Source organism: Pongo abelii, chromosome 3, assembly GCF_028885655.2.
Source record: "Pongo abelii isolate AG06213 chromosome 3, NHGRI_mPonAbe1-v2.0_pri, whole genome shotgun sequence".
Classification (NCBI taxonomy): Eukaryota; Metazoa; Chordata; class Mammalia; order Primates; family Hominidae; genus Pongo; species Pongo abelii.
In genome coordinates, this window is record NC_071988.2 from 124,475,266 (window position 1) to 124,488,968 (window position 13,703).

Genomic DNA, 13,703 nt, shown 5'->3' on the forward strand with positions numbered 1-13,703 from the left:
TCCCTGACCCCTGACCCCTGAGCAGCCTAACTGGGAGGCACCCCCCGGTAGGGGCAGATTGACACCTCACATGGCTGGGTACTCCTCTGAGACAAAACTTCTAGAGGAACGATCAGACAGCAGCATTCGCGGTTCACGAATATCCGCTTTTCTGCAGCCACCGCTGCTGTTACCCAGGCAAACAGGGTCTGGAGTGGACCTCTAGCAAACTCCAACAGATCTGCAGCTGAGGGTCCTGTCTGTTAGAAGGAAAACTAACAAACAGAAAGGACATCCACACCAAAAACCCATCTGTACAACACCATCATCAAAGACCCAAAGTAGATAAAACCACAAAGATGGGGAAAAAAACAGAGCAGAAAAACTGGAAACTCTAAAAAGCAGAGCGCCTCTCCTCCTCCAAAGGAACGCAGTTCCTCACCAGCAATGGAACAAAGCTGGACAGAGAATGACTTGGACGAGTTGAGAGAAGAGGGCTTCAGATGATCAAACTACTCCGAGCTACAGTAGGAAATTCAAACCAAAGGCAAAGAAGTTAAAAACTTTGAAAAAAATTTAGACGAATATATAACTAGAATAACCAATACAGAGAAGTGCTTAAAGGAGCTGATGGAACTGAAAGCCAAGGCTCGAGAACTACGTGAAGAATGCAGAAGCCTCAGGAGCCGACGCGATCAACTGGAAGAAAGGGTATTAGCGATGGAAGATGAAATGAATGAAATGAAACGAGAAGGGAAGTTTAGAGAAAAAAGAATAAAAAGAAACAAAAAAACCCTCCAAGAAATACGGGACTATGTGAAAATACCAAATCTACGTCTGATTGGTATACCTGAAAAGTGACAGGGAGAATGGAACCAAGCTGGAAAACACTCTGCAGGATATTATCCAGGAGAACTTCCCCAACCTAGCAAGGCAGGCCAACATTCAGATTCAAGCAATACAGAGAACGCCACAAAGATACTCCTTCAGAAGAGCAACTCCAAGACACATAATTGTCAGATTCACCAAAGTTGAAATGAAGGAAAAAATGTTAAGGGCAGCCAGAGAGAAAGGTCGGGTTACCCACAAAGGGAAGCCCATCAGAATAACAGCGGATCTCTCGGCAGAAACTCTACAAGCCAGAAGAGAGTGGGGGCCAATATTCAACATTCTTAAAGAAAAGAATTTTCAACCCAGAATTTCATATCCAGCCAAACTAAGCTTCATAAGTGAAGGAGAAATAAAATCCTTTACAGACAAGCAAGTGCTGAGAGATTTTGTCACCACCAGGCCTGCCCTACAAGAGCTCCTGAAGGAAGCACTAAACGTAGAAAGGAACAACCGGTACCAGCCGCTGCAAAATCATGCCAAATTGTAAAGACCATCAAGGCTACGAAGAAACTGCATCAACTAATGAGCAAAATAACCAGCTAACAACATAATGACAGGATCAAATTCACACATAACAATATTAACTTCAAATGTAAATGGACTAAATGCTCTAATTAAAAGACAGACTGGCAAATTGGATAAAGAGTCAAGACCCATCAGTGTGCTGTATTCAGGAAACCCATCTCATGTGCAGAGACACACATAGGCTCAAAATAAAAGGATGGAGGAAGATCTACCAAGCAAATGGAAAACAAAAAAAGGCAGGGGTTGCAATCCTAGTCTCTGATAAAATAGACTTTAAACCAACAAAGATCAAAAAAGACAAAGAAGGCCATTACATAATGGTAAAGGGATCAATTCAACAAGAAGAGGTAACTATCCTAAATATATATGCACCCAATACAGGAGCACCCAGATTCATAAAGCAAGTCCTGAGTGACCTACAAAGAGACTTAGACTCCCACAAAAAAATAATGGGAGACTTTAACACCCCACTGTCAACATTAGACAGATCAACGAGACAGAAAGTCAACAAGGATACCCAGGAATTGAACTCAGCTCTGCACCAAGCGGACCTAATAGACATCTACAGAACTCTCCACCCCAAATCAACAGAATATACATTTTTTTCAGCACCACACCACACCTATTCCAAAATTGACCACATAGTTGGAAGTAAAGCTCTCCTCAGCAAATGTAAAAGAACAGAAATTATAACAAACTGTCTCTCAGACCACAGTGCAATCAAACTAGAGCTCAGGATTAAGAAACTCACTCAAAACCGCTCAACTACATGGAAACTGAACAACCTGCTCCTGAATGACTACTGGGTACATAACGAAATGAAGGCAGAGATAAAGATGTTCTTTGAAACCAACGAGAACAAAGACACAACATACCAGAATCTCTGGGACACATTCAAAGAAGTGTGTAGAGGGAAATTTATAGCACTAAATACCCCACAAAAGAAAGCAGGAAAGATCCAACATTGACACCCTAACATCACAATTAAAAGAACTAGAAAAGCAAGAGCAAACACATTCAAAAGCTAGCAGAAGGCAAGAAATAACTAAGATCAGAGCAGAACTGAAGGAAATAGAGACACAAAAAACCCTTCAAAAAATTAATGAATCCAGGAGCTGATATTTTGAAAGGATCAACAAAATGGATAGACTGCTAGCAAGAATAATAAAGAAGAAAAGAGAGAAGATTCAAATAGACACAATAAAAAATGATAAAGGGGATATCACCACCGATCCCACAGAAATACAAACTACCATCAGAGAATACTATAAACACCTCCACGCAAATAAACTAGAAAATCTAGAAGAAATGGATAAATTCCTCGACACCCTCCCAAGACTAAACCAGGAAGAAGTTGAATCCCTGAATAGACCAATAACAGGCTCTGAAATTGTGGCAATAATCAATAGCTTACCAACCAAAAAGAGTCCAGGACCAGATGGTTTCACAGCCAAATTCTACCAGAGGTACAAGGAGGAACTGGTACCATTCCTTCTGAAACTATTCCAATCAATAGAAAAAGAGGGAATCCTCCCTAACTCATTTTATGAGGCCGGCATCATCCTGATGCCAAAGCCTGGCAGAGACACAACCAAAAAAGAGAATTTTAGACCAATATCCTTGATGAACATTGATGCAAAAAATCCTCAATAAAATACTGGCAAACCGAATCCAGCAGCACATCAAAAAGCTTATCCACCATGATCAAGTGGGCTTCATCCCTGGGATGCAAGACTGGTTCAATATACACAAATCAATAAATGTAATCCAGCATATAAACAGAACCAAAGACAAAAACCACATGATTATCTCAACAGATGCAGAAAAGGCCTTTGACAAAATTCAACAACCCTTCATGCTAAAAACTCTCAATAAATTAGGTATTGATGGGACGTATCTCAAAATAATAAGAGCTATCTATGTCAAACCCACAGCCAATATTATACTTAATGGGCAAAAACTGGGAAGCATTCCCTTAGAAAACTGGCACAAGACAGGGATGCCCTCTCTCACCACTCCTATTCAAGATAGTGTTGGAAGTTCTGGCCAGGGCAATTAGGCAGGAGAAGGAAATAAAGGGTATTCAATTAGGAAAAGAGGAAGTCAAATTGTCCCTGTTTGCAGATGACATGATTGTATATCTAGAAAACCCCACTGTCTCAGCCCAAAATCTCCTTAAGCTGATAAGCAACTTCAGCAAAGTCTCAGGATACAAAATCAATGTACAAAAATCACAAGCATTCTTATACACCAACAACAGACAAACAGAGAGCCAAATCATGAGTGAACTCCCATTCACAATTGCTTCAAAGAGAATAAAATACCTAGGAATCCAACTTACAGCAGACGTGAAGGACCTCTTCAAGGAGAACTACAAACCACTGCTCAATGAAATAAAAGAGGATACAAACAAATGGAAGAACATTCCATGCTCATGGGTAGGAAGAATCAATATCATGAAAATGGCCATACTGCCCAAGGTGATTTATAGATTCAATGCCATCCCCATCAAGCTACCAATGACTTTCTTCACAGAATTGGAAAAAAAACTACTTTAAAGTTCATATGGAACCAAAAAAGAGCCCGCATCACCAAGTCAAACCTAAGCCAAAAGAACAAAGCTGGAGGCATCATGCTACCTGACTTCAAACTATACTACAAGGCTACAGTAACCAAAACAGCATGGTACTGGTACCAAAACAGAGATATAGATCAATGGAACAGAACAGAGCCCTCAGAAATAATGCCGCATATCTACAACTATCTGATCTTTGACAAACCTGACAAAAACAAGCAATGGGGAAAGGATTCCCTATTTAATAAATGGTGCTGGGAAAACTGGCTAGCCATATGTAGAAAGCTGAAACTGGATCCCTTCCTTACACCTTATACAAAAATTAATTCAAGATGGATTAAGGACTTAAACATTAGACCTAAAACCATAAAATCCCTAGAAGAAAACCTAGGCATTACCATTCAGGACATAGGCATGGGCAAGGATTTCATGTCTAAAACACCAAAAGCAACAGCAACAAAAGCCAAAATTGACAAATGGGATCTAATTAAACTAAAGAGCTTCTGCACAGCAAAAGAAACTACCATCAGAGTGAACAGGCAACCTACAAAATGGGAGAAAATTTTCGCAACCTGCTCATCTGACAAAGGGCTAATATCCAGAATCTACAATGAACTCCAACAAATTTACAAGAAAAAAACAACCCCATCAAAAAGTGGGCGAAGGATATGAACAGACACTTCTCAAAAGAAGACATTTATGCAGCCAAAAAACACATGAAAAAATGCTCACCATCACTGGCCATCAGAGAAATGCAAATCAAAACCACAATGAGATACCATCTCACACCAGTTAGAATGGCGATCATTAAAAAGTCAGGAAACAACAGGTGCTGGAGAGGATGTGGAGAAATATGAACACTTTTACACTGTTGTTGGGACTGTAAACTAGTTCAACCTTTGTGGAAGTCAGTGTGGCGATTCCTCAGGGATCTAGAACTAGAAATACCATTTGACCCAGCCATCCCATTACTGGGTATATACCCAAAGGACTATAAATCATGCTGTCATAAAGACACATGCACACGTATGTTTATTGCAGCTCTATTCACAATAGCAAAGACTTGGAACCAACCCAAATGTCCAACAATGATAGACTGGATTCAGAAAATGTGGCACATATACACCATGGAATACTATGCAGCCATAAAAAATGATGAGTTCATGTCCTTTGTAGGGACATGGATGAAGCTGGAATCATCATTCTCAGTAAACTATCGCAAGGACAAAAAACCAAACACTGCATGTTGTCACTCACAGGTGGGAATTGAACAATGAGAACACATGGACACAGGAAGGGGAACATCACACTCTGGGGACTGTTGTGGGGTGGGGGGAACAGGGAGCGATAGCATTAGGAGATATACCTAATGCTAAATGGCGAGTTAATGGATGCAGCACACCAGCATGGCACATGTATACATATGTAACTAACCTGCACATTGTGCACATGTACCCTAAAACTTAAAGTATAATAAAATAAAATAAAATAAAATAAAATAAAATAAAAAATAATAAAAATACAAAAAAATAATAAAATTGAAATTTAAATATTTGTTGGTCTTATTTCCTTGTGACATTATCGTTATCTATTATTGCTGTTGTGACTCTACTTGTATTTTATGTCTTGACAGTTCCTGGAACCAGCTTGATATTCTTTGTGTAGAAGCTAGCCTGGAGCCAGCAGACAGGAATAGGCAGAAGCAGAATAATACTGCAGGACTCGAGTGAGTGGTCTCTTTCCTCATACCTGCTTTTTTTTTTCCTTGCTTTATGAAAATTATGAAATAATAAAACAAAATTGTGAGAGTATTGTTGGAAAGAGAGAGAACAGATACTCCTTTTGTAGATTTATTATTCCTTACAGTAGACATTAAAAATAAAAAGTTGTTATTTATATTACTTGAAGGTAAGATAAAATAACAACATCGTTAACTGAGCACCACCATATGCCAGAGAGAGCGCTAAGCACTTTACGTGGATTATGTCATTGAATCCTGACAACACTGCTAAGAAACAGATACAGTCATAGACTTCATTGTAAGATGAGAACACTGAAGGACTGGACTGAGAGATTAGAAAATAATTTTCCTGAGGTTATAGTCAAGTAACATGGTATTCAAAACAGGTAGTCTGGCCCTATGAACCTGCTTTTCTAACATGATAATAGAGGTTTTTTTGCATGAAAATTTAGGAGCTTCTGTTTTGGAATAACAACTAAGAAAAGAGCCACAGGAAATTAAGATATATTATGCTGCCAAGTTAAACAGTCTAACAATAAGTAGCAATATATTTTAGGAGGAGGAGAATATCCTTGAATAAGAGGGCAAAATTACAAGGTTTCCCTTTCTGTTCATTCATTCTTGCAGGCATGCAATACATATTTGCCTCCTGCATGTCAGGCACTGTGTTAAGTGCCAGGGAGAAATAATGAAAAACAACTGCAACAACCAGACACTGTCCCTGTCCTTACACAGTCTATCAAGGGGGTGGGGGCAGGGATTTAGCCATTAACCAAATAGTATACAAACAAATGTGTAATTAAAAACAATATATGTGCATTTGTGTGATGGAGTGAGTGGCAAGGTAGGAAAAGTATTTTTAAAAAAATCAACGTGTCTCTATTTTACTTTACTTTTTTTTTTTTGGAGGCAGGGTCTCACTTTGTCACCCAAGCTGGAGTGAAGTGGTGTGACCTCAGCTCACTGCAGCCTCAACCTCCCGAGTTCAAGCAATCCTCCTGCCTCAGCTCCCAAGTAGCTGGGACTACAGGTGCGTGCCAACACACCTGACTAATTTTTTTGTATTTTTTGTAGAGACAGGGTTTTACCATGCTGCCCAGGCTGGTCTTGAACTCCTGAGCCCAAGTGATCTGCCTGCCTCAGCCTCCCGAAGTGCTAGGATTCCAGGCATGAGCAACCATGCCTGGCCTTTGTCTCTACTTTTTAAAATCATAACATTTAGCTTTGTTATATTCAGCAAAATATAAAAACTCCAATTTTCAGATATACTCTTATTATATATTTTAGGAAAATAAAAAACATATTTTCATAAACTTAGGAAGTACTTATTGAAAGAATACTTTTTAATTTCAAAAGAATTGCTTTTAAAACTGAGATTTAAAAAGGTTACATTGGCTGGGCCCAGTGGGTTATGCTCATAATTCCAGAACTTTAGGAGGCTGAGGCAGGAAGATACTTGAACCTAGGAGTTCAAGACCAGCCTGGGCAACATAGCAAGACCTCCTCTCTACAAAAAAATCAGAAAAAAAAGGCCAGGCACAGTGGCTTATGCCTGTGATCCCAGCACTTTGGGAGGCTGAGGCAGGTGGATCACTTGAGGTCAGGAGTTTGAGACTAGCCTGGCCAACATGGTGAGACCCCATCTCTACTACAAATACAAAAATTAGCTGGGTGTGGTGGTGTGCACCTGTAATCCCAGCTACTCAGGAGGCTGAGGCAGGAGAATCGCTTGAACCTGGGAGGTGGAGGTTGCAGTGAGCCGAGATCATGCCACTGAACTCCAGCCTGGGCAACAGAGTGAGACTCTGTCTCAAAAAAAAAAAAAAAAAGTCAGAAAAAAAGCAGTTGGGTGTGGTGGCAGGTGCCTGTCATCCTAGCTACTCAGGAGGCTGATGTGAGAGGATTGTTTGAGCCCAGGAGGTTGAGGCTGCAGTGAGCCGTGATCATGCAACTGCACTCCAGTCTGGGTGACAGAGTGAGACCTGGTCTCAAAATGAAAATAAAAATAAAAATACAAAAAGATTACATTAAGTTTCTTTGTTTGTTTTTGTTTATTTATTTATTTATTTGAGATGGAGTCTTGCTCTGTCGCCCAGACTGGAATACAGTGGTGCCATCTCAGCTTACTGCAACCTCCGCTTCCTGGGTTCAAGCGATTCTCCCATCTCAGCCTCCTGAGTAGCTGGGACTGGTTACGTTAATTTTAATGAATAGTTATGATCAATCAAACATTTAAAAAGTAAGGATAATAGCTCATATTTTGTGATTGGAGTAACATTTTTCATTTTAAATTTTAAAAGCATCAAAATGAAAGCATTAAGCAATAGGCTTAATATGTTCTTACCTGTACTGTAGCTTTGGGCATCCATGCTAAAGCAATAAATATTTTCTCCTTAAAACTAAAACCAGCAAAGCACATCAATAGATATGTGGTTAAAATTCGAACACATAATGCCAAACTCAGAGTGGCAACAGATATGCCTATAGCAGATGAAAACAAACATAAATAACAAAATATTTGTGAAGAAGTGTTCTTTATGCCCAGGAATATGATTTCTAAAACTCTTGAAAGCATTTTAAGGCTATTGTCTCTTCATGTGTTTATTTTTTACATAAAAACAATGATTATAAAAAATGAATATGATGGAGGATTCTCGTAAAGTGCAAGAGAGTATCTGATGGTGGAGGTACCATGAAAAATAAGACAGATGACATTTATACAATTCTGAACTAATGGACTTCTTTTGAATACTTTTATTATTATTAATAATAATTTATTTTTTGAGAAGGATTCTTGCTCTGTTGCCCAGGCTGGAGTACAGTGGTACAATCTCAGCTCACTGCAACTTCCGACTCCCGGGTTCACGCGATTCTCCTGCCTCAGCCTCCCGAGTAGCTGGGATTACAGATGCGCACTACCACACCTGGCTAATTTTTGTATTTTTAGGAGAGAGGGGGTTCCCCACGTTAGCCAGGCAGGTCTCGAACTCCTAACTTCAAGAAATCTGCCTGCTTCGGCCTCCCAAAGTGCTAAGATTACAGGCATGAGCCACCACGCCCAGCCAATAGTTTTAAATGAAAGTACTCAAAAAGTGCTGATCGTATCAAATATGTTCCCTCAGGAAAGAAATCTTATATTTATTTCCTCAGAAAACTCAGGGAAGATATTCAGGGCTGTCCTTGGTTTAAAAAAAAAAGAGCACACAGTGTAAAGGAAGAGCAATACGAAAATATGATACTGTATCAACATGTGTTTCTGAAGAAGGTCCTTGTAGCCAAAGATATATTGTAAATAAAAATAAATGTATTTATAATTTTCTTAAATATTTTTTAATTTCATATTTTTTTGTGCTTTAATTATTCTTACCAACAATATTTGATTCAAGCGATGAAACAGATACTTCTGCTCCAACTAAACCAAAAAGAAGTGGTTGAAAAATATCCCATACATTTGTAATAATCTTTTGGACTTTCATCTATAGAAAAGAGAAATACATTTATAATTATTTTGGCACATAAATATATTTCAGAAACTTAAAGTCTCTCCCCCTTCTTTTTTCCACTTTTTAAGTATTTTAGAGATGGGGTCTCGCTCTGTTGCCCAGGCTGGAGTGTAGTGGCATAATCATAGCTCACTGTAGCCTTGAACTCCTGGGCTCAAGTGATCCTCTCGCAGCCTCCGAAGTAGAACTACAGGTGTGTACCACCATGCTGGGCTAATTTTTAAATTGTTTATAGAGATGGGGTCTTGCTATGTTGCCCAGGATGGTCTAGAACTCCTGTCCTCAAGTGGTCTCTGGCTGTGGCGTCCCAAAGCACTAGCATTATAGGCATGAGCCACCATGCCTGGCCTAAAGTCATTTAACATTTGATAAATTTAAGACACTTTATTTTAATAAAAATGTTAAACTTAATTAATAAAAACTGAGCACTTCAATAGTTTTACACAAACACTTAGGTAGAATTTGATTAAAAGAAACTCACAAAGCAATAAAATAATACTATTTGGCCATTTTGTCACAGGATAAGTGATGTCCTTAGGGTTCTAGCCATGTTTCGTATGAGTTCCAGATTTTGTCTGTGAGGTAACATAACAGCGATATAACTACATCATGCCTGATGAGAACACACCCAGTTCATGCAAACATTTGGGTTCTCAGAAGGGGGTTGGGAAGCCCTCCACTAACAACCATCCTGGAACTCAATCCCATTAAAGTGAATCCTGATATATACAGCATATACTACTAGGAAAAACAATTTGGAAGTCTGCTAGGCCTGCTTCCAAAGAACCCGTGTTGAATACTTTAAAGTTACTTTTTCCTTAAAACAAAACCAAAACATATATTAGATTCTCATTTAGCTGCCTACCCAGCTTCCCTTTCTGGAAACGAATGCCTCCCAGTGCTACTTCTCCAGTTAAAATGTTATAGGAAAGGCCCCTATTGGCCTACATTACTCTGGCTCTTCTCCAGGAATTTGGATGAAGAGATTTCAGTCTCAGTCTGGGTTTAACATTTTTTTTTTTTAAACAGAAGATACATAAGAACTTTGATGTCTCTTCCTTGAGGCATAAACTATCTTCATAACTATTTCCCTTATGACTGTGTTTTCTGATCCCCACTTATTATAGTTTAAAAAAATAAAAACAAAGAAAAACAATGTTACTCTTCTTTACAGCATAATTATCCTATTTGTTACTTTTAATCTTTAAAACTTGTTTTAGTTCTGTTTCTTTTACCATTTAAAAAAATTCTAGCAGTTTTAATTTTATTCATTGATTTGCATTTCATTCATTTCATTTCTTTTATAATTATGATTATATAAGAATACTAAACAAAATGCCACTATCATTTTTGGTTAGGGAACTTCTCAAGCTGATTCTAAAATTTATCTAAGAAAGAATATGTGTAGGAACAGCCAAAAAATACTTTAAAAAGAAGTATAATCTATATTAGATTTTGACACATAAAACTGCAGTGATTGAAAACAGTGGTGTTGGCATAGAAATAGAGAAGTAGGATTAAATAGACTTCAGAATTAATATATATGGGAGAATTTAGTTCATGTTAAAAAACTGAATTATTAATGAATTGGTCAATAAATAAACAAGTTGGCAAAAAATGACTGTCTAGTTTATGTGCATATATCTGTATGTACATATTCATCACATGCAAGTATATATGTGTGTCTGAATATATATGTATATTTGTGTGTGTGTGTAGATATATATCTACACACACACACACACACATCAGGCATGATGTAGTTCTATCTCTGTTCAGTTAACTTACAAACTGTATGTGTGTGTGTGTATATATATAAATAGTTTGTAAGATACACATATGTATATATGTATAATCTTACCTCACAGCATTCACAAAGATAAATTCCAGATAGATTAAAAGACTAAATGAAAAAACAAATTAAACAAACAAAAACTATCAAAATATTAAATGATAGTATACAGAATAATATATCTTTGTAATGTTTATATGTTATAATCTTCAGTGAGAAAGTCCTTCTTAAATAAGATGCAGAATCCAAAACCAAAAAAGGAAAACCCTGGGTTTGGTCATAGGAAATTTTACTTTCATACACCAGACACCATAAACAAAGTTGAAGATAAGCAAAAATTATATGCAATATATACATAACAAAGGATCAGTAGCCCTAACACTAAGAGAAACTATAAATTAGAAACAAAAAAATAAATAACCCAATAAAAATGGTCAAAGAAGATCATAGGTATTTTAAAAAGAATATATGAAGAGAAGCTTACTATACTACTAATCAGAGAAATGTAAATAAAGAATAACAACATCACATAATTGTAAGAAACTATAAGAATTGGATGGTGAGGTCATCTAACAGTAAAAAGAATAGAACTAGTGATAATATCAAGTGCTGTTGATGAGTTAAGGTATTAGATATTTTTGTGCACTGTTGGCAGAGTGTAAATAACGAAAATCTTTTGAAGGGATAATTTAGCAGTGTCCATCAAAATAAAACACAGATCATTTCCAGCCAGGTGTGGTAGCTCATGCTTATAATCCTAGCAATTTGCAATGTCAAGTTGGGAGGATCCCTTGAGCTCAGGATTTTGAGACCAGCCTGGGCAACATAGAGAGACCCTGTCTCAAAAAAAAAAAAGTCATTTCTAGGTATCTATCCCTATAGATGTAACTGTAATCCCAACACTTTGGGAGGCCGAGGCAGGAGTATCACCTGAGGTCAGGAGTTCAAGACCTGCCTGGTCAACATGGTGAAACCCCATCTCTACTAAAAATACAAATATTTGCTGGGCGTGGTGGTGCACGCCAATAATCCCAGCTACTAGGGAGGCTGAAACAGAAGAATCACTCGAATCCAGGAGGGGGAGTTTGCAGTGAGCCAAGATTATGCTACTGCACTCCAGCCTGGGTGACAAGAGTGAAAGTGCGTCTCAAAAAAAAAAAAAAAAAAAAAAAAGACGTGAACAACACTGGTTATGACAGCACTGTTTGTAAATAACAAAAAGTGGAAATGATCTTAATGTCTATAAATAGAATACCGGTTACTTAAAAAAATGTAAGGGGGTTTGATATTTGACAGTGGTGGGGAATAAAGAAATCTTTTACATTTTATTCTATATGTTTTATTCTTTTACAAGCAATTCTATTTTTATTATTTGTTTGTTTATTATTTATTTATTTTTTTGTGATGGAGTTTTGCACTTGTTGCCCAGGCTGGAGTGCAATGGCATGATCTCGGCTCACTGCAACCTCTGCCTCCTGGGTTAAAGTGATGCTCCTGCCTCAGCCTCCTGAGTAGCTGGGATTACAGGTGCCCAACACCACGCCACCATGCCCAGCTAATTTTTGTATTTTTAGTAGAGATGGGGTTTCACCATGTTGGCCACGCTGGTCTCAAACTCCTGACCCTAGGTGATCTGTCCGCCTCCACCTCCCAAAGTTCTGGGATTACAGGCGTGAGCCACCGTGCCCGGCCTTTTACAAACATTTTTCATGGATTAATTGTGTAATTAAAATTTCAATGAATAAAATAATTAGATTGATAAAAGTAATAAATAATTAGACTGATAAAAGAAGCCTGATGTGATTAACTCAACTTCTGATTCCATATTAGTATATTTCCAGGTGCTTTTCCTAAATATTTTATTTCCTTGATTGATTCATACACTTTCTTGAGGACAGAAAACCTTTTGGAACATTTTCCAAACAGAATGAGGGGATTTCCTAAATATATGTAAAAAATTCAGTTGTTTTAGCTTTTAAAATATAGCATATTAAAAATATTCACCTTTTCTTGGGACCATTTTGTCCCTGCAATGAAACTCAACACTAGTGTGAATAATCCTCCAGATCCATGTAAACCAATACGTTGGCTGCCTAAGACAGCAGAAACACACATAGACAAAACAAGGAATCCTCTCTTCAATGCAAGTTTTTTCTAGAATTAGATAGATATTTAGAAATTAGTTTATATTAAATATATAATACAAGATTTGACATTATCTATTATATATTTTGACTCTTTGATATTACGTCTTTAAATGTTATATTAAATGTCTAAAATTTTGATTTTCTTTCTCACCATATATTTTAGCAGACTTACTACCAAGTAACAAAATTTGTAATTAGTAACATTTCATCTTCTGCCATATCTCTGATACTAGTATCAGTAAAATGGTTAAAGTATTACTTTAAGTGAAGAAGAAAAGAGACCCATAAAATCTCCAGTTTCATATAACATATCCAATGAATTCTTAAAAAATATTTGAATATCTCTTTGGTCAATATGTTACAGCTGAATTTGGATGGAAATTACAGAAATAAAAAGTAATGGCATGTTTCCCTTTAAGGCAGGAAATGGCTAAGTTTGAGTGTTGCCTTTGTCAAAGGAGAGCAGGAGTGAATTTCAGTCAGAAAATATGCAGAAATAAATGGGGACCTATCTCCCCCTAAAATGTTTAAGGGAAAATTTGGGGGAAAT

The 13,703-nt window shown here is 37.4% G+C and overlaps 1 protein-coding gene across 9 annotated transcripts in view; it reads right to left on the bottom strand.

The window, feature by feature from the left end:
- Positions 1 to 13,703, bottom strand: part of SLC9B1 (solute carrier family 9 member B1) — a 133,786-nt gene that overhangs the window by 14,327 nt on the left and 105,756 nt on the right. For 7 of the 9 annotated variants that reach the window (XR_008524227.2, XM_054553520.2, XM_063723832.1 and 4 more), the window contains 3 exons: positions 13,011 to 13,160; positions 9,079 to 9,187; positions 8,056 to 8,192 (listed from right to left, as the gene is read on the bottom strand). Coding sequence is in view for 8 of the 9 variants with exons in the window: in XM_054553520.2 (XP_054409495.1) it covers positions 8,056 to 8,192; positions 9,079 to 9,187; positions 13,011 to 13,160 (396 nt within the window). In the remaining variant the exon portion in view is untranslated. Of the gene's footprint in view, positions 1 to 7,542; positions 7,900 to 8,055; positions 8,193 to 9,078; positions 9,188 to 13,010; positions 13,161 to 13,703 lie in introns of those variants that run through there. The other 2 variants (XM_054553519.2, XM_063723834.1) reach the window with 2 other exon arrangements.